Below are 16,667 nucleotides of genomic sequence, written 5' to 3'. Positions count from 1 at the left end.
AATAATATATTATAAATATAATATATAAAATATCATATATTGATATATCAAATTTTTTTATTTGATGGAGAAGTATTTTTGTTCTTAATTTTTAGCTAAAGATGAATTGTTACCTCAAGAATGAAAATTTCACTACATTGGGCGGTGATTTAAGAGATGAAGATGGGATTGCCGTGATGTAATTAAATATGATTATCTTATCATCTCTATCCATACCATCCGCGATCCCCGCACGCCAAATGCCGCTAAATCTTCTCAAAGGGGGCAACCAAACAAAACCGATAACCATCGCCAAACTTGGACGGTCGGGTGGAACCGATCTAACCCTCGATCCGTTTTTTATTAAAACTCTCATGTACCCCTCCGCGCGTTCTGAATGCAATTACAACGTTGCCGTCTTTATAGCTCCATTTTTATTACCCTACCAAACAACTCGCAAATCACTGCCGTCTCTCTTCTCTTGTTCTCCGTCTCCACCTCCTCGGCTAATAGCACCCACGGCCTCGCCCTCTCGGAGTCGGCACGGAAGGTATCGTAATCGTATCCCTTCCTCTCGTCCTCTCGGACTCTGCACGGAAGGTATCGTAATCGTATCCATTCCTCCTACTTCGAACGCCATCGACAGCGATATCCCAAGTTTGTAAGTTTTCTCTGCTCCATCCCTTTACGCTTTCTCTTTCGCCTCCAATCCTCTCTGGATATCATGTTTTTCCTTCCTTTGTTTCCCCTTTTTCCGGGTCGTGATCTCTTCTTTGGTGGTCTATTAATAGTCTCGTCATGTTCTCCGGCCGCAGAAGTAGGGGGAAGGGGGATTCCGTACTTTCTTGCGGTGGCGGTAGCGGTGGCCGTGACATAAGGTCTTGTTTCTTTTCTTTTTCCCTTTTTTCTCTCTAAGTTCTATTTTGATGAAATAAAACTCATAATTTTTTATATTTTTTGGTGAATTTTTGAAGCCGCGAGGGTTTTTTTAATGTCGTAATGTTGCACAAGAAAATTAATTAATGTTGTAATGAACCAGCTAGATGAGGAGGATCGACGCCACTGTATATAAGAGGAAAGATATTTTAGTGTTGATTGTCCAACTTTAGTCTTGTTGAAAAGATGACGAATTAGAAGGGGAAAAAGGAGATAGCAAGACTTAAATTGTGAAAGAGGAATACAACTAATATTAGGAAAGAACAAAATATGAATATATCTAAATGAAACAAGCAACAAATTTCAAAATAAACAAAAAAAAGAAGAACAAAGGCAAGAATTTGTTGAAAAAATGAAACTCCTAGCTACCATTCTGATAAAACGCATGACAGGGTTAATGTTCTTAGCTTCACTATCTGTCCCTAAGACGGCCTTGTGCGAGAGTACATATTCATATTGGTGCTGTCCGCCATGCTGTAATTTCATCCGCTTGTCAAATTGCTAAAGTGATTTCTTTTTTCCCTCTTTGGTGAAAAAGTTAGAAATCAAAAAATAAAACTGATCTAACAATCTGGCAGAGTTAATCATTACTGATAGTTATTATAACTCATAATTGGCATTGAAAGAGGTTATGTATCTCTCTTATAGAGTACTTGCCATTTCATTCATGATATTTGTTGGGTCTCATGTTATGATGGTATTTTGTTTGTTTTTGGTCTTTGTTTTTTGTAATAGTTAATTTAAAGTTGCCATTCTTTATATATTGTTTTTTCTTCAAAATTCTAGCATTACATTTCTCTTTTATGATTTCATATTTCTTTTTTCTAACTCCTGTTTATAATGTTTCTTTTGAGAGCAGACATCTTTTTGATGACAAGGCTCAGTAGTTAAACTAAATCATTATAGTGGTCTGGAGGTAATAAAACTTTGATAACAAGCATGTGGCACCTGCTACAGAAACATCAAATGCATGACATGAGATCAGAACAAGGCCTTAATCACCTTCATCCTAATGACTGCATATTTTTAGGCAGCTCTGTGAACTCCACAAATCAGGGCATACCTCCAGTCCTTCCAGCTTCAGGGAATTCTGCAGATCTTCATCTTCAATTTACAGATCCTTATAGAATAAACTGCATCACAGATCCTTATAGAAGAAACTGCATCCATGGAAATCACTATAATGGAATGCAATATTGCCAACCTGTCTCAAGCAATTATGTAGGCGAGGTTGCTCCAGCAAACTTCTATAATCCTTGCATGCCTTCATCTTCAAGTAGACTTCTGTCTATACCTATAAATAAGAGGTCTGTTGATCATGTGCTATCCTTCACTAATCAAGGGGCTTTTGGAACTGTCATGAATGATGGTAGAGATAACTACATTGATAGTCTTAATGAGCCTGGCAAAAGAAAGAATGCAGAAGTTGTTGCAGAAAACTTTGACTATTATAATCCAGTAGAGAACTCAAATTTTTCCTCTGCTTATCTCTCCCTGAATTCTGAACTGCCACAATGGCAGGACCCATATAATTATGGTGGATCAAGTGTCACAGCTTTTACTGCACCTGGATACCAAGCTAATGGAATTTTAACAACCACAGAAGATTCTCATGGACTTGTAAAGGACAGATCTAGTGTCATCAGCCTTCAGCCTGTGCCTCCATTTTCATGTCATTATAACTATTTTCTTCAAGGGAATCAAATGGATCAGTCCTTTCAACCTTCGAGTAATGCTTTGGTGGAGCAGTATGGAAATTATGCTGGTGATCGGAGAGCTTCCACAACTTATATGGATGGTAAGAAATTAAGAATAGATATTTAAGGAAAGATTTTTACATGCTAGATTTAGTGAAAGCTTTTTCTGCTCAACTAAATTAAGGAAGCTAATGATGAGCTTCCAGATAGGAAGTTGCTAATCTTTTTATCTGAAAAAGAGGAAATGCTATGATCCAGTTTGTGTCAAAGATTATTTTATAAAATTGAGCTTTGTTGGTTCCTCATCAAATAGTTTCTCTAGTTACAGCTGCAACTTCATAGAGCCCATACAAAGAAGGAAAAGAAGAAAAAGAGATCCTCTCAATTTACTAGTTTTCCTATCTACAGTTTCATCTATGCTTTTATTATTGTAAAAGATGGACTTTTGATTGAAAGATCTTTTGCTTTTTTTCGGCAACTTGCCTAAATGCAGGGCATCTAGAAGTTGCAGATTCAAGTGGACGTGAATACCAGGGCAATTCATCCAACAGATATGCTGCATTTAATATGCATAATCCATCCTTTCCTAATGCTTATCAAAATTATTCACCTATGCAAATCATGCAAGTCCAAAGTTATAGTCATCACACTCAATTGCCAGCACCATCTTACTGGTATCCATTCGACAACATGCATGCAGACAATGTGTATGCTCTGAGGGATGATCAAGAATCATGTTCAAGATTTGTAGGGCCCATGCCATGCATATCCGAACTGATATATGTTCCTCCAATCTTTGGGACAGTTCCTGAAATTAGCTATGATCTTAGAAATCCACTGTTCGAGGTAAATTATTTCCTTTTCATCTCTCTCTCTCTCTCTCTTTGTGCATGTGTGTGTGTGTGTCATGTTAAAAATAGCATGAATGAATTTCTGACCTACATATTTTGGGACCTTTCCTTAGTAGACATAAAACTTAGAAAAGCGAGGGGCTAAAAAATGATCCTGTAATTATTTTGCAAATGTTGCCTATATAGTGGATGTTGTTCTCTAAATAAATTAGTGATTTTAAGCATGCTCAAAATTTTGATAAAAACATTGGATTTTAATTTTATCAATCTGAATGGTCCTTTTTCTGGGCGATTTGTGCCCTGCGTTCTTTTCAAAACATATTATATTGGAGTTTTACCAAGTTTTGCTGAAAATATAGGATCTTCCTAACTTACATGACAATGTTATCTACTTATAATTTTGTTTACTTAAAAATTTGCAATTTTCTCATTATTCTATGTCACACCTCGTGGGGACTGCTTGTGTATAACTTCCCTTCTTCTGCCATAGTAGCTAAAATAAATAGTCGCTACCTTGTTCTGTTCCTGTTGAAATGGGATGGGAAGGAGTGTTTTGCCAGATGTTTGGCGTAAGTCGCTAGAAGATATTACACATTAGCAAATAGTCCTGTTTCTGGAAAAAATGGAAATAGATGCCCATCAAGTATGGATAAGGGAAAATTGACGATTTTTGTATCAGGCCTACTTCAATTCACAAAGGACAGTATTACGATTAAGCAAGTTAGACAGTGAACCATGTCGTTTGTTCCTTTCCCTATCAATATTTTTGTAATTGTCAAAGAGAACGAGTTACTTGGCTCCAGCATTGTTTTGAGGGACCCTGGGGGAGAGAGAGGGGGGGAGGGGGGTAGTTGCCAGTGATAAAGTCAGACATTTATACCTAGAAAGAAGCATAAACTTAAAGTAGTGCATGAGTTGTATTTTTCTAAATTATCAGTTGTGAGGTTTCAGGTGCAGGTTCGAATTGACTCCAACATCAAATTCCTAGATTATATGTCCATACTTGAATCACAGATGAATTAGTGTCTGAGCAAATGTTAATAAGTAGATGCAATAGATATCTTTTTGTTATATAATTTGTGTGGTGTCTATATTTCTGGGACCTACTATCTTTTGCTCTTCTGTGTGTGCATGTACATTCAATTTATTTGGTATTGAATAGCTGGCATTGAAGCTTTGAACAATGAATTTCATTTTTGTAAGTTGAGGACTTATCTGTCAGCATTTGCTTTTCTTTTTCATGAATGGTAGCATAATTTATGTTTTTTTCCCATAATATCTTTAGCCTTTTTAATCTGCATAATATGGAAGTTGATAACTTCTCTGCATGCAGGATGCTTCTAAGCTCATGGAGATTGCACAATTCTATAGTTTCGAGGATTCCGTTGACCAATATAGTGATATGCGAATGGATATAGATGACATGTCATATGAGGTAAGGTTATATCAGGCAATATAGGGACTTTACGGCTCTTTTATTTAATCATTTAGTATTTTTGGGTAAAACCATCCAAGATCGGATGGGGCTTTTTGTTGTCTATTGATCTTTTCATGTTATATTATTCAAAACCCATGTACTTTCAGGGTGCATGCTCTTGTTCTGTTAAGATCTATAACAGATTCCTTACAATTATCCACATAATTGACAGTTCCTGGAGGGAAAATATTAAAATTAACCCTTCTGGCCTCTGGATTTTTGGGATTCTAGCATTTTTAAGACATCCGAAAATTTTAGCTATTAGTAGTCCTAAAAATCTGTAATCTAAGGTCATCTACTTTGACCACCTCAGGAACTTCTGGACTTGGAAGAAAAGATTGGAGATGTCAAAACTGGTTTGTCAGAAGAGTTCATCTTGATGAATTTAAGGACAAGTATGTATGTCCAGCAATCAACATCCTCGTCACTGGGTTCATTGTCCCAATCAGCATCTGAGAATGGAACTTGCATTGTTTGCCAGGTATTGTTTCCTAATGACCTCCAGTTAGGTGATGTAAATGTCCATTTTTCTCATTAAAAAGGACCTTTTGGTTTTCAGGTAGAGTACGAGGAGAATGAGAGGATAGGAACTCTGGATTGCGGTCACAGTTATCATGCAGACTGCATAAAACAATGGCTGTTTGTTAAAAACATTTGCCCAATCTGCAAAGCACCGGCTTTGGTGGCCGTTAAAAAGAATGTATGAGCTCGTGGAGGAACCATTGGAACTATTTGTCCAAGAATGATTTTCCCCCCTCATTTTTGAGGTTACATTTTTTAAGAAAATTCAATGTATCTCTGTGAATAGAGATGTTGGATTGATCTGCCCCTTGCACTCAATGACCCTTCATAAATGTTCGGGCGAACATGCTCTTTGCAACCGTATGTAAACAAAGTGGCATGCGTGTTTGATTCTAATTGCACACCATAAAATCAGTTTTTTATGGTTAACAATATTTCTTTTGAGCCTTATGTTTCATTGTACTGTTCATCCTCGTGATCTAATTCTAGAATCTATCTTAAAAGAGGATGATAAAAAATGTTTGCTTCTCATCTTTCTGATAGGTATTCAGTTTTATTGGCATGCATGGGACCAGCAGCCCCCATACGGCCAATTGTGGGTGACGATAGCCAGGATCTCCACAGTGTACTGTTCTGGACCCTCTGGTCCTTGACAAGGGTTCTGGTGATCAAGCATTCAAGCCTTCTATTCCTCCCCCTCCTCTTCTTTCCAAACTCTCACCCAGATTTCTTCAGTTATGGAAGTTCTAAGCAACATGATTGCAGTACCTCATTATATCCTTGATGGTGGTGGTTCCTTTTATATATTTTGTAAGGATAAATGGTACTCATTGATGCTTTCAATGTTTAATTCGAATGAGTATTTTCTGAGATGCCTAATGTCTTTCGTTGTTTTATGGTTGCAGTTTATGTACTTGTTCATGGTTTCCGTTTGTTGGTTGGATTTGGTGTTTGATCTTTAGGACGATTCATGTATTTTGTAGGTATGTTTCCATTCTCTGTTTTTTTTTTCCTCCCCCCCCCCCCCCCTCCATTTTGATCCCAGTCCGAATGCTGCATGGACTTTTCTCTGTTTGGACTGGTGATCAGACCATGAATCAATCTTGCTTAAAACGATACAATCTGTGCCGAGGTGGATGGATTCTTTTGTTCTTGTCTGGTTCTGTTTGTTTTTAAGATTTGTCTTTTAACACTTGCGGCGAGAAAGGCGGCACGATCTCAAACGAAAAGTGAGAAGCCTATTTCGAGCTAGTGATGCCTCTTTCTCTCATTCAGTCGAAAATATTCCGAATCTCGTGAGGCATGAACGGGAACTTTTCCCTTGCATGGTGCGCGCATGGAAAACACAACGGTCACGGCATGCAAGGGTGGGACGCTTTAGGGCATGGAGACCAACGGTCAGACTCGAAGCCTTACAATGTTGACGTGTTTGTAGACAGTATAAACAGGGAGCTTCATGTGGCATGGTTATTTCCACCTTCCGACACAGCTCAATTCTTAAGTCAGTTACAATTATTGTCTTAGATTAATTCATTCATCTCTATCCTTACTAGCCAACAATGGGATTTCTTCAGAAAGTACTGCAGTGGATTTCCTAGGCTTGCGGGGCCGAAGCCCGGGTCCGGTGCTACATGCGCATCGATGGCCTTTTGAGGTGGGCTTATAACTTATAACTAGCTCATGTACGTGCTGCTTTACCAGCGAAAAAGAAAAAAATATTCAATGGCAAGTACATGATTGCAAACAAAAATCTCGCATTCCCGGTGTGCTCGAGAACTTAATATTTTTCAACTTTTTTAGATGTATTCGTATCCACACTGTATGATATATCTAGCAAAAAAAAAAAACACCCGCATTTCAGATTAAGGCGGGACGACAAGCTGGAGGCGATCATCATGGACTGAAAAGGATAGGGTTCTTTTTTGAAGCCTCAGGTAAGCAGCACCAAAGATCTGGCGCTGCAATGATTTTACTCCGAGTCTCAAAATTCTAGATCAAATTAAAAAAAAATGATGAAAAGGAACCTGATTTAGATAATGTTGATAGCCCCTCTCCCTTTGAAAGTTTCTTTTAGAAACTCGACATTTCACACGCGACCTCATCAATTCACATCCATATGTTAGAAAGTCGGTCACAATCTCATTGAACTTCAATTCCTCTCTCCATAATTTTTATGATAAATCATAAATGGTACCATGGATTATATATATTGTTTGATAATTTCAGGAATTAATCTGGAACAATCATCCTAGAGATAAAAAAACAAAAGAACCAACCTATCAAAAAAATGATATTTTTGTTTGGTACATTGTATTTCATTAAAAGAAAGAAAATATAGCAGAGCACTGTAGTAACTGAATTAAAGCAATAGATTAAAACTCAAAAAAGAAAAAAAAATGAAAAGAAAGGTTTCTGTCAATTGGAAGAAGATCACAACTGCCCTTTTTCCCAAATTTAAACTTCTAAACTAAATAGCTATAAAACCTAAGTGATGTTCAAACTCCTCGAGGATGTCCTAGAAAATGTCAACTTTCTCCATAGGAAAGCACTTTGAAAAGCACCATGCCAAAAACTTCTTCATATGGACATTCCAAGGTAGCTTGTCATAATCCCAAAGTAGCTGAAGTCATAAAGAACAATTGCCATACTCCAGGGAGCTAAGTTGAGCAACAACCAACTTTCTTCACAGCTGACACATCATCCTTGGTGCCTACGTTGATGGTCTGACCCTTCGGCAAAGCTGCAGGATCTTCACCAATATCAAGAGCCTTCCTGCTGACCACACGATAGATCTGAGTGAGAACTTCAGTGAAGGCATTTTCTACATTCATCGATTCAAGAGCAGATGTCTCCATGAAGAAGGTATTCTCCCTCTCAGCAAAGGCCTTAGCATCCTCTATGGAGACAGCTCTTAGGTGGCGCAAGTCAGCCTTGTTTCCTACAAGCATGATCACAATGTTGGTATCTGTGTGATCTCTGAGCTCCTTCAGCCACCTTTCCACATTCTCAAACGTGACATGACGAGAGACATCATAGACAAGAAGTGCACCAACAGCTCCCCTATAGTATGCACTCGTGATTGCGCGATATCTTCATGAACAAACAGGAGAAGCAGAGCAAGTCAATTCACATACATGTTGAAAGCTAATTTAATATCTTCTTAGCATTTCAAACAATATAGCTAGCTAGAAAAAGCCCAACTAGCATCCAACTAAGTTAAAAGAGGATAACAATCAAAACAACTTGTCAACTTTTATAATCCAGACAAATTGAACAAGCTGGAGCACATTTTGTAAGAGGCACATCACTGAAAAATCAAATACTACAGAGAATTCATATGAGGTGTAAAAAAATAAAAATAAATGGTGTGATTAACCAAGATCTGATAAAGCTGCTGATACTTTGAGGACAACATCTGGACGACATTTATGTTCGGTCATAGAAAAGAATCAACTAGTGCCTCTTGGTGGCAAAGAAGCCTGAACTACCTCCTCCATTACATGTCTTGATCATCCAGGCTTGCAATATGATAGCTACATTCAGAATAATAGCGAACCGCTGTAATGATTATTAGATTATGAACTATTCTATATCTAATCAAATAATGTCCATACCAATCAATGAAAGGTGGAGTGGGCTTCTTCCTAGTAGTTAACATATAAGACTTAAAGCAAGCATAAGTTCAATGAAGAAAATCAGAGAGCAAACTCTTTTTTCTCATTGTGGCCAATTTTTCATAATAATTTTCCACATCATTCCCTTGTCCATATAGTGGTTGCCTTCCATAAAGAGGAAAAGGTTAACTTGAGGATTTACAAATCAATAATACACAAGGCATTAACAGTTCACATATAATAGGAACTAGTTTTGGTGCATATCTGACATACACATGAGAACAACCAGATGACAGTCAGATACATGCACCCACACGTTTCTGTCATAATCTTAAAGATGTATAGAATAACTGGAAAGTGGAAGCACAAGGCTCCTTGTTTATAGCTGAGACATTGCCTGTAAACACAATGTAATTTACTATAAACAGGTTGCTAAATTATGTTTTTTTTTTTTTTTACATGTACTGAGTATCTGAAAATTTTTCAGTATCATGCAACTTTAGAATCAAAAGGTGGATCTATGATACAATATATGATCTTGGCGAATATGATGCATGCAGATCTAACTATAGACTATAAAGCTATCTCCCACAGACGGGCTCTACTTGCTTTGAGTGTTAACTGAATTTATATATAAAGGGAATGACTCCACCTTCAATCAAAGTTGCAAAGTTCAAAAATTGATGAGTATGGACGCAAGTAGTTTCCATAAACCTCAAATATGACAGAAACTTGTTCCGGTCCCCACTGCTTGGAACATAATTTAAGGTCATGAACTTTCAGATTAAAAAGATGTCTATTATCTGGTAACACAATTAGATTTCTACCAAAACTATTGCTCCAGACTGAGTAAAAATTCTTTGTCTCCCTCTCTCTCTCTCTCTCTCTCTCTCTCTCTCGTTTGAATAGTAAGAAGCACCTTACTGAAGCATTTCTTTTTTTAAGTTTAGGTTTCCATCAGCTAACCTTTTTGCTAGCTTCCATAGAGTAGGCTTTGACGCCGATTTTTCATATGCTTCATTCCATCCAGAAAAGGAACTTTTCTTTACATTTCTCCTATATATGAAACATACATAAAAAACAAGCTTATCCTTTATCCATCTATTCTGGATTCATTTTAGAAGCTGTTTCGCCAAAATCTTGCAGGGGTAACGGTCACGAGGCTAGTGCAACAGATCCAAATACATAAGATCATTAATATTAAGGGCACCATTAAGCACCCTAAATCTGAGATGAAACTGCAGAAGAGTGATGCTAAGAGGTTCCCAAGTGCATTCACCTAACGATGAAAATAGAGGAGATAATTAATGAAGCATGCTTTTATATACATTCCCACACAACATAAATGAACTAACTGTTTTAACAATTACCAATATCGATGTATATAAAATTGATTTTATAATGATACCAACCATAGTTTTTCCCCCTACTTGTTTGTGTCCTATATTAGTCCTCCTGTCAAATCAGCTCAACCCACAAGCATTTGTATTGGATTCTCACATCTGCACAATGCAAAACTGATTCTACCATATATAAATCAGAACTTCAGATAAAATTGATGCTGGAGTCAGTTTCAAGCTAAGGATTGTAGAAGTAAGATTTAACTAGGGGGTCAAATGGGTTAGGAGCTCCGTTATAATTTAGTTCAACAGAGACTTTAATTTGGTTTAAATAGAGCCTATATTGAAAGAAGAAGGTGGCTTTGGCAATATCTAGTAAGACCCTGAACTGAAATCCTAATATTGCAAGAGACAAAAATAAGAAATCTAGACTACTTTATGGGTACTCAAGCTACCATTGTGGCATTGCATTACAAAGGGATCGGGCACCATGAAATCCATCAAATAATCGCTCCAAGATATCTTGATCTCATTCATAGAGAAACACATCGAATACTTTCTTTCTTTTCTATTTTGTTTGCTTGTTTTTTTCCCCCCAGATTAACCAACCAAGTGATGCCGAAACAGGGGAAGACAACAAACGCCGCCAACGTTCTCAAATTTAATGTCTCAAAAAGAGGAAAAAATTAAAGCAAACTTATCACAATCAACGGCATAACTAAAATAGGGCAGAAAGAAACAGGAATAAGCCGACAAGATCTCAGCAACCGAACCCCTAAGAAAGATTTCACAAAAACGAAAAAAGAAAAGAAAAAAAAATCAAATGCTTAAGCATTCGATCCGAGAAGCAAGGCCCATCCGATCTGAATCTTTAGCATCAAGAAATAATTAAGCACGAAAGAAATCTAAACGAAACATTATGAGATAAACATCGAGAGATAGGGAAAGAGAGAGAGAGAGAGAGGGAGGAAGGGAATGGAGCCGGACCTTTCTTGGCCGGCGGTGTCCCAAATCTGGGCCTTGACGACCTTGTCGTCGACGTGGATGCTGCGGGTGGCGAACTCGACGCCGATGGTGGATTTGGACTCGAGGCTGAACTCATTTCTGGTGAACCGCGAGAGCAAATTCGACTTGCCCACCCCTGAGTCCCCGATCAGCACCACCTTGAACAGATAATCGTAGTCGTCCTCCGCTCTGTACGACATCTCTCCGTCTCCTCCTCTTCTCCTGCCTTCCTCCTCTCGGCGACCAGATCCAAGCTCTCTCTCTCTGTTCAGAGATCTCAGAGAAGACCGTATTGGTCTCCGTTGCGTCTTAGAGCGTAGAAGGCTTCCCTACTTGGATGGCTCTCGACAATGATGAGAAGAGATCGAGAATGGTGGAAAGGTAGGAACACCGGGCATTATAAATACTCCTCCTCTTTAATTTTAATTTTTTAAGAGAGCAGGGGTGGACGATTCCAAAGCTCGAGGAAGCGGAGAAGCAGGGGAAAAAGAGAGAGAGAGAGCGAGGGGGGTTGGGGGGCGTGCAAACTCCGAGTTGGCGGTAGAAGGGGTCTCCCCCATCCTACATGCGCGCAAGGTATTCGAAAGGAGGCGTTAAACCATAGAATTATTTTGGATGACTTGGTTTTAAAATATTTTGGATAAATGGAAAATGGAAAGGAGAAGGGGGTTTCCCCAGCATCCGTGTGGGCCCAAGATTCTGCCCGCGATGTACTTGTGATCAGTCGCCACGTCAGTCGGCCATGGAATTGGTCTGATAAAAGATTTTTTTTATTTTTTTTGTCTCGTGTTTGAATTAGTCAGGAGACACGTGCCAGCTTACGTGACGAGATAGCCATGGACGCGATGCCCGTGTCACTTTTTAGGTATATTTATATATTTAATGCGGTCTCTTCCGTTCCGTCGCTCGAACCCAGCCAAGCTTCGTGTGATGCACGAGGCTGCTATGGCTCTGAAACCACCTGAAACCGGCACGTGAACTGCGCGTGTGCGAATGTAGTTTTGTCTCATGATTCACACGCACCGAGAGAGAGAGAGAGAGAGAGAGAGAGAGAGAGAGAGAGAGAGAGAGAGAGAGAGAGAGGGGAATTGAGCTAGAAATAGGACCGGCCCAATCGTTAGCCAACTGAGGCAGTCGCCGAAAAAAGACCTACTGCATAGAAGACCTGAAAGATAAAACAGAAAGAAAAAAAAACCTTCCTTAGTAAGTTTGCCTTAAACCGGCCCACTACAGAAAATATCTTAAAGATGAAATTGAAAGAAAAAAAAATTTTTTTTAGTGAATTCGTCTTAGACCCCCAAATATATTGGACTGCTCCTGATCAGAAATATCACGAATCATGCTTGGAGAGAGGGAATATAGTTAGAAACGTGTGACAAGACTCATGATGTAAGTCGAACTTCTACATGCCAACTCATTTTCTTTTGCTGGAGGTACAACGTAAGTAAAGGGTGAGCTTAATTCACTAGGGTATTGAAACTCTTAGATTGGGATGGAGTTCAACTCTGGCTAACTAGGAATTCAGATGTGATCATTTAAAACACAAGTCCTAAGCTGTATCCTTCTCTTTGGATACCTGGAGATGTACCACCTAAGATTCAAATCTAAAATTTCTGATTAATAAGCAAAGAGATGTGACTGTTGAGACAAGCCCCCATTTACTATACTGTACGCAGCAAATATAAATATTAATAAAAGATTTGATTGCTCATGGATGATTATAGGTGAATGATTCATGAGAAAGATTAAATAAGATTAAATAGTTAATTCACTAAAAAATGGGTTTCAAATATATTATAAAAAAACATGCCTTAAGATCTCAAAACATTTTTTTTTGTTATCATTAAGATCTCAAAACAAAGTGCATCCATTAGAAGTAATAATAAATGAAAAGAAGAAGGCTAACACTTTGATATATGGTTACAACTTCTCTTGAAATGAACAACATTGCTCAATTGAAGAAACTCATCAAACTTATAAAATAAAGCAAGTCCGTTGCTTTCTTCTCTTTCTCTTGGGCTTTGGGGGAGATAGAACCACCTTAATTGCAGCATCAAACACGGCCTTCACATTCTACAATAACAAGATGCAGGAATTTACAATGTATTCACCATAAAGTTAGAGAACAAAATACATTTAGGTGTTATATTTAACAATCTAATATATTTATCATAATATAAAATGAAAATCTTGGTATGCTTCTAAAGAAGATAAAGAATTCTAAATACAAAAAAGCGCAAACAATTTATGTAGGAGAGATAGCGATGTCTTAGTTTCCTTTTGTTATAGCAATGTCATAATGTCTAAACTCAACTATATCCATAAGAAACTTATGAATGTATTCAGAAAAACTTGTAGAGATACTAGAAATATTCAAGATCAACTTTACAAATTAGGTTTTTTGAAGTTTGCAACATTATTTTAAACTATAACCTGAATTGTACCTGTTGAGTCTTGGAACTACATTCTATATAAACAGCTGCGCCTATCATCTTTTTTAGCTCTTCTCCCTGTTCCAAAAAACAAAATATGTATTGTAAAATATTTATGCAGCTTGAGAAAAGAACTTGATAATATCTGTTCTTCTCATTTGATATACTTTCCTGTGCAGTTGTAATTGGTGCGGCACCAGGGTGATCAATGAGAAACTGCTTGTCATCACGTAAATCTACACCATAATATAAACAACTAATATTAGTTTCTGGAATATAGTCATATTGTGGATAAACATCTATTTAGGAGAAAAATGATTACAGAATTCAGAAAAGAGAAGAATAACTTTGCATAATCCAAAATGAGGTTCTTAAAAAAAAATATCCATAAAATCAGTGTTTTAGCCATGTATCTGTTTGATAGTCAAACCATTAAGGTTCTAATGAGGACATGCTAGCTTTTACTTCATGATATGCTGTGGATAGGGTAAACCACAACAAATACTTTTTTTTCCTTCACTCCCATATGCAAATGTATTCGAATTGTTATGCGACTTTTTTATGGACAAGATATATTTTACCTAATGATATGTAATTTGATCTGTTTAAGTTTGAAGAGAAGCATATATAGGGCAACTCCATCAATCTACTTACCAAGTTTAGTTCCCACAAGCACAATTGGCACATTAGGAGCATAATGCCTTAATTCAGGGATCCACTGAAAAACAAACAAACAAACAAACAAGAAATGAATGTAAGTTCGCATCCCTGGAGATCCAACATTGCTGAAAGAGAAAAGAAGATATGCGGATTTTGCAAGAGCATAACCTTTCTGTAAATATTCTCATAGCTGGCCCTACTAATGAGAGAGAAAGCTAACAGGAACACATCGGCCCCTCTGTAACTGAGAGGTCTTAGCCTGTTGTAGTCCTCCTGCCCTGCAACAGGAGTATTAATTTAGCAAACTGGAAAGGTCACCTTTGTGAATGAGATTAGCTATCAATGTGTCCACCGAGTACTTTTTCTCAACTTATTGGTGAACAGGATAAAGTTTTCAAAACAACACATCCACTCCACCTCACCCATCAATACAGATGAATCCTTTGGTCACCATCTTCATCATCTACTCAAGCGTTTCAATTAAATGAACAAGTGAGCCCATACCAACCACCGTATTCTAGTTGGTACAAGCTATCAAATGGTTAGCCGGTGCGGTTTTGTCAAAATGGATGTCAAATCTAATAGGAGATCTGAATCTAGGCAAATGTTGCTGATTCGAACATAGATTTCGTTTCCAACACACAAATTTGTCATGAAACTGCTCTCTCACTGCAAACCAGGATGCTGCAGCTGAGCTCCACCACGAGGAAAGAAACAAGTTTTAGTAGGCTGACCTGCGGTGTCCCAGAGCCCGAGGTTCACCGTGCTTCCATCCGCCACCACGTTGGCGCTGAAGTTGTCGAACACGGTCGGGACGTAATCCTAGCGATCCCAAGGAGAAGCTTAGCTGCCATGGGCTTTGCCAAACTAATTGTGAAAGCTACCGAAATCTTTGGCCTTCAACAAAAAAAAAAAAGGAAGAAATTTTCGATCAGCGTTACCGTCGGGAAGGTGTTGCTGGTATAGCAGATGAGCATGCACGTCTTCCCCACAGCTCCATCGCCGACTGTCACGCACTTGACGAACCTCGCCGTGGTCATCTTCGGACTCCCTCCCTAGCCCTCCCTTCCTTTCCTTCTCCTGGTACTGGCAGTATAGATGCTTCTAAAAATACTAGTTAGAAAGGGGAAAGGCAGGAGAAAAGTGAAACGGAGGTTATGGTGGGGATTTTGGTGTGGTGGGGATGTTTGAATTTTGAAGGGGAATGGAGGGGAGGCATGAGAGTGAAGATGAGGGTGTACACCTCATCCTCTGAGATGTTATTTTATTTTGCGTTGCTTTGAGTGCACGGCCACACAGCCACAATCCACCCATCAGCCCCCCTACTTTTGAGCGTTGGTTGCTCTAGTGATGGGAGAAAGGGAGTGAAGGGAATGATGGGAAAGGAGGAAGAAGGAAGCCTTTGCTTAATTAATTATCTACCAAGTCACTATGATGGTGAGGCTATCATTCTGCCTCCATTCTCTAGCTAGTTTCATGGTAACGTGGGAAAGGGAAAGGGCACTTTGAGAGAAGAAACTTTAACTAATGCATTAGTAATGAAGATGTGTGCAGTCCATAACTAGTTAGGATTTCGCAGCCAATAAGATGCTTCTTCCAAATGGACTATCTTCCTGAGGACAGAACAAATCTCTTCTATCAATTTATTTGTTTTTGATTTACGGAGATTTTCTTTCGCGCCACGAAGTAGAGTTTCTATGCCCTTTTATAGATATTGCTCTGTTCCGCTTTCCATGTAGGATACATTGTGTCGAGGCAATTTATTCGTACCAATTCACAATTTGCTTTTAATTTAATGATTAAGTGGTTAAAGCGTGCATAATTATTCTGTTGATTGGATACGGGGATTTTGACATAAGTTGATGTAACAAGGCGTCAAAATGGCACTAAAAGCAATTAGTATGTGACTGGCCAGAAAGAAGAGTCATGCCAAGAACATAAGCATTTATGACCAAATAGAAGAAGAAGAAGAGAGTTTCCGTGAGAAGCATACATAGAGAAAGAGACAGGGCATCGGCCATTAAAAGTAGTTCCATGCAATGCACGAATTTATCATCCACGATGTTCAAAATATACGTTGCTAGTTTTGTATTTGGATGAATGCTTGCTGGTCTCGTATTTGGATATTTTGCTTCCCACATTTTGGAAGGAAGT

At 38.3% G+C, this 16,667-nt stretch overlaps 3 protein-coding genes across 6 annotated transcripts; 1 reads left to right on the top strand and 2 right to left on the bottom strand.

The window, feature by feature from the left end:
• Window positions 1-260: 260 nt before the first annotated feature.
• On the top strand, window positions 261-5,906 carry LOC103697413 (probable E3 ubiquitin-protein ligase ZFP1). 3 transcript variants are annotated; one of them, XM_008779567.4, is made up of 8 exons: window positions 573-640; window positions 795-857; window positions 1,775-1,831; window positions 1,946-2,713; window positions 3,106-3,458; window positions 4,797-4,898; window positions 5,254-5,421; window positions 5,500-5,896. In XM_008779567.4, the coding sequence occupies exons 4-8, from the start codon at window positions 2,104-2,106 to the stop codon at window positions 5,644-5,646; spliced, it is 1,380 nt and encodes a 459-aa protein (XP_008777789.2). In that variant the 5' UTR covers window positions 573-640; window positions 795-857; window positions 1,775-1,831; window positions 1,946-2,103; the 3' UTR covers window positions 5,647-5,896. The 3 variants fall into 3 exon arrangements, with proteins under 3 accessions (XP_038986124.1, XP_008777789.2, XP_038986125.1); XM_039130196.1 differs by having other exon boundaries at window positions 261-640; window positions 771-857; window positions 1,775-2,713; window positions 5,500-5,906; XM_039130197.1 differs by having other exon boundaries at window positions 1,775-2,713.
• Window positions 5,907-7,741: 1,835 nt separating this feature from the next.
• Window positions 7,742-12,043, bottom strand: LOC103697713 (ras-related protein RABA1f-like). The gene is made up of 2 exons (XM_008779663.4): window positions 11,404-12,043; window positions 7,742-8,552 (listed from the first exon to the last, which is right to left on the bottom strand). Exons 1-2 carry the CDS (start codon window positions 11,619-11,621, stop codon window positions 8,120-8,122), a joined length of 651 nt encoding a protein of 216 aa, XP_008777885.1. The 5' UTR covers window positions 11,622-12,043; the 3' UTR covers window positions 7,742-8,119.
• A 1,192-nt stretch (window positions 12,044-13,235) lies between these two features.
• On the bottom strand, window positions 13,236-15,836 carry LOC103697794 (rac-like GTP-binding protein RAC2). Of its 2 annotated transcripts, XM_039130195.1 has the most exons (7): window positions 15,455-15,829; window positions 15,248-15,335; window positions 14,682-14,791; window positions 14,508-14,571; window positions 14,025-14,089; window positions 13,866-13,931; window positions 13,236-13,494 (listed from the first exon to the last, which is right to left on the bottom strand). In XM_039130195.1, exons 1-7 carry the CDS (start codon window positions 15,551-15,553, stop codon window positions 13,396-13,398), a joined length of 591 nt encoding a protein of 196 aa, XP_038986123.1. In that variant the 5' UTR covers window positions 15,554-15,829; the 3' UTR covers window positions 13,236-13,395. The 2 variants fall into 2 exon arrangements, with proteins under 2 accessions (XP_038986123.1, XP_008777981.1); XM_008779759.3 differs by having other exon boundaries at window positions 13,866-14,089; window positions 15,455-15,836.
• Window positions 15,837-16,667: the final 831 nt, after the last annotated feature.

This window comes from Phoenix dactylifera, chromosome 9 (assembly GCF_009389715.1).
Source record: "Phoenix dactylifera cultivar Barhee BC4 chromosome 9, palm_55x_up_171113_PBpolish2nd_filt_p, whole genome shotgun sequence".
Taxonomy (NCBI): Eukaryota; Viridiplantae; Streptophyta; class Magnoliopsida; order Arecales; family Arecaceae; genus Phoenix; species Phoenix dactylifera.
This window is presented reverse-complemented; position numbering and strand designations above follow the sequence as displayed.

What these genes read in the sequence shown, in the direction of transcription:
- LOC103697413 (XM_039130196.1), top strand. Translation starts at nt 1,855, where the DNA reads ATGTGGCACCTGCTACAGAAACATCAAATGCATGACATGAGATCAGAA. An exon ending in TTAGAAATCCACTGTTCGAG is followed by an intron (nt 3,459 to 4,796) that starts GTAAATTATTTC and finishes CTCTGCATGCAG; the next exon opens with GATGCTTCTAAGCTCATGGA. An exon ending in GAACTTGCATTGTTTGCCAG is followed by an intron (nt 5,422 to 5,499) that starts GTATTGTTTCCT and finishes TTTGGTTTTCAG; the next exon opens with GTAGAGTACGAGGAGAATGA.
- LOC103697713 (XM_008779663.4), bottom strand. Translation starts at nt 11,621, where the DNA reads ATGTCGTACAGAGCGGAGGACGACTACGATTATCTGTTCAAGGTGGTG. An exon ending in GACACCGCCGGCCAAGAAAG is followed by an intron (nt 8,553 to 11,403) that starts GTCCGGCTCCAT and finishes TTGTTCATGAAG; the next exon opens with ATATCGCGCAATCACGAGTG.
- LOC103697794 (XM_008779759.3), bottom strand. Translation starts at nt 15,553, where the DNA reads ATGACCACGGCGAGGTTCGTCAAGTGCGTGACAGTCGGCGATGGAGCT. An exon ending in CCAGCAACACCTTCCCGACG is followed by an intron (nt 15,336 to 15,454) that starts GTAACGCTGATC and finishes TGGGATCGCTAG; the next exon opens with GATTACGTCCCGACCGTGTT. An exon ending in GCTTGTGGGAACTAAACTTG is followed by an intron (nt 14,090 to 14,507) that starts GTAAGTAGATTG and finishes ATTATGGTGTAG; the next exon opens with ATTTACGTGATGACAAGCAG.